Here is a 2,818-nt window from a genome sequence, read left to right as displayed (position 1 = left end):
CGTCTCCTGTGTTAATGTTGGTACATGTAATATGCTAATTCTGTACTGTGGAGGTCATTAAGAGTCGTTGTCGGGTGAAAAAATCTTTCGCTAACACTGTGTTGACCTTGAACCGGAAGTGTTGGGAGTGGCATCAAGTGCTGGGCCAAATGTCCGTGGCATATAGGTTATTGGTAACTAAATTGTCCCTAGGTGTGAGTGAGAGAGTGAATGGTTGTCTGGCCCTGTGATGGACTTGTGACCTGTCCAGGGTGTACCCTGCCCCTCGCACAGTGACTGCTGGATATGGGCACCAGTGACCCACATGACCCTGAAAGGAAGAAGCAGGGATGGACGGATGGATGGATGGATGGATGGATGGATGGATGGATGGATGGATGGAGTCTGAACAATGTTTTATTTTGAAAAACGACCAGATTCTCTTTGTTACATCCGTGCATGACTCACTCTTGATGCATGTCAAGACACTTGTCTCGGTGAAAACAGACGTCTTTGGAAAGTTTCCTTACAAAGGCAAAGGGGAAAAGTTGTTGGCACATGTCAGGAAGACATTATTAATAAGGTTACATACAATTACACAGTGAGTGGATTGACGTTTATTATTATAGTTACAAAATACCAGTTCTTGTGTTGGTCATAGGCTATCATTTTATTTTGTTGTGTTCATCCGTCATACCTTGCCGGTCCGTGAAAATATGTCTACAATAAAGCGGTCCGTGGCGCAAAAAAGGTTGGGGACCGCTGGTTTAGATTTAACATAATAATAATAATAATAATAATAATAATAATAATAATAATAATAATGTTATAATTATTATTATTGACTCCAACAATGTTTCTGTCTTTCACAAGGAGACATTGCTCAAAATTATCTTAATGCCACGAGATAATACTCTGTGGCCACAAGGGAATTTCTTTAATCCACTGTCACCAGACAGCACTGTACAAATTTGATTTTCAAAGCAAAAACAGAAAAAAGTGTCTACGAAATTCATTAAAATACCATGCATCCATCAGTTTTTGTGTAACACAGAAGTGATGTGTTTTAAAATGAAAGAGGGATCATAAAGAACAGATAATATTAATCTTTATGAAGAATGTGGACATAAATATGACTTAACAATGCACAGGCAGATAAGTTACCACTGCTGGGGTTGCTATGTTTCATAAAACACATGAATCAGAGGGGACATGATTTTTCCTGCTGCTCAGCAGATCAGACGCAGTTTAAAACTCAACACCTGATGAAAGCGTCTGCTCCAGCCAGGCTGAGCTCCACTTTCATATTTATGTTTAGTTTTTTTTTCTACTCCTTGGTAATAAGTCAGATTTCTGGATACGATGTGTGCTGTGTATGCAAATCACTCAGCAGGAATAATTGCGCTTCACTTTTTTTTATAGCTCAAGATTAGGAACTGCTGTCAGAACTAGCTTTATTCCTTTAACTCTGACATCATTAAATCTTTTTGACAGCTTTCCGTCAGAATCCATATTAGATAGTAAGTGTTAAAACTGGAAGCCCAAAGTAACTTTATTCTTTAATGACACAAGGACCTGATTGCATCACGTCTCTCGCTTGTTGTCTGTGTTTTTCTTGCTTTGTTTAGAGTCTGAAGCGTTGAACGCGGGCCTCTCTGGGCTGGGTTCTCTCGGGTTCACTGGATGCTTGTCAGCCGTTCGATTCAACTCCATCTGTCCTCTGAAAGCTGCTCTGCTCCATCCTGACAGCCGTGTTCTTGTCACCAGCCCACTGATCCAATCAAGCTGTGCTTCCTCCTCTCAAGCTGATCCCTACGCAGCAGAAACAACACACTCCTTATCAGGTAAAAAAAAAAAAAGAAGAAGAAGAAAGAAGCAGAATTCGGTCCTCAAACCCCATCATATCCCTCAGATCATTGGGCAAGCATCCCACCTTCTCCCAGTGTGAGATTTTATTTGATGTCATTTTAATATATATTTATAGCTAATCATTAGACTTTCTTATCAGCTCATTAGGCAGCCGCCTCAGTAGGCAGAGGGAGGGATGGCAGCCAAACAACTCTAGGGAAGTCCTTTGAGGCTGTGCTGAGGCTTTTTTAATGCTCTGACTAACAGTTCTCACTGTCCTTAAACTGTTTGACCTCACATTTTCTTTTCCTTGTTCTTTTTTATTGCAGTTTTCTTTTTTTTAATTAATGGCTAACACTTTTTTTTCCTTTTTTTATTTGTACCCAGACCAGCCTGGGTCGGTGGATCCAGGTCAGCCTTTAGTTAACGTCATCAGGAGCGACTCGGCTGTAATTGGAGGTGAGGCTGATCACACATCCTCTCCGTTTCGCTCGTCGATGTTTGGGACTACTAGACGCTTTGCTGTTTTACCACTCACCTGTTCCGAGAAAGTCTTTGTCATGCATGAGCTTGTGTGGGAAAAAGTCGATTGAAAACAAATGACATGTCAGAGAAGTCAACATTATCTGCCGAGGGAAATCAAAATTCTCTAATCTCACACCCAATTATGTCCCCCAATAATGTGATGCGAGGAGATTTGCTTGCTGCAGCGAGCAGCGTTTGGCACAGAGCCAATAAACACGATTGTTCTTTTAGCACGATTTGTCTACAGAATAATCCTGACAGCAAAAAAGATAAATAAATAACTTGCATTCCTTAAAGAAATGCACGCTGCCTTGCTAGCCGAAGTTTTAAAGGGGCAATATCATGTAAAATCAACTTTTTTGAGTTTTAGATCATGTTATAATGTGGCTTTTTTAATACTCTCATAAAAAAACATGCCCAAAGCCTTGCATTGACTCATTTATGAATGTTTGAGAAATCCTGCAGC

General features: G+C 40.4%; 1 protein-coding gene across 1 annotated transcript in view; it reads left to right on the top strand.

Annotated features, from left to right (window-relative positions):
• Nucleotides 1-2,818, top strand: part of LOC106524099 (contactin-associated protein-like 4) — a gene marked incomplete at its 5' end in the record, with an annotated part of 134,188 nt that overhangs the window by 130,019 nt on the left and 1,351 nt on the right. The window contains 2 exon segments of the mRNA XM_014017758.1: nt 1,608-1,823; nt 2,215-2,286. Coding sequence (XP_013873212.1) covers nt 1,608-1,823; nt 2,215-2,286 — 288 coding nt within the window.

This window comes from Austrofundulus limnaeus, unplaced genomic scaffold (assembly GCF_001266775.1).
Source record: "Austrofundulus limnaeus strain Quisiro unplaced genomic scaffold, Austrofundulus_limnaeus-1.0 Scaffold176, whole genome shotgun sequence".
In the NCBI taxonomy this organism is placed as follows: domain Eukaryota; kingdom Metazoa; phylum Chordata; class Actinopteri; order Cyprinodontiformes; family Rivulidae; genus Austrofundulus; species Austrofundulus limnaeus.
The sequence above is the reverse complement of the archived record's forward strand: the minus strand, read 5'-3'. Positions and strand labels throughout refer to the sequence as shown.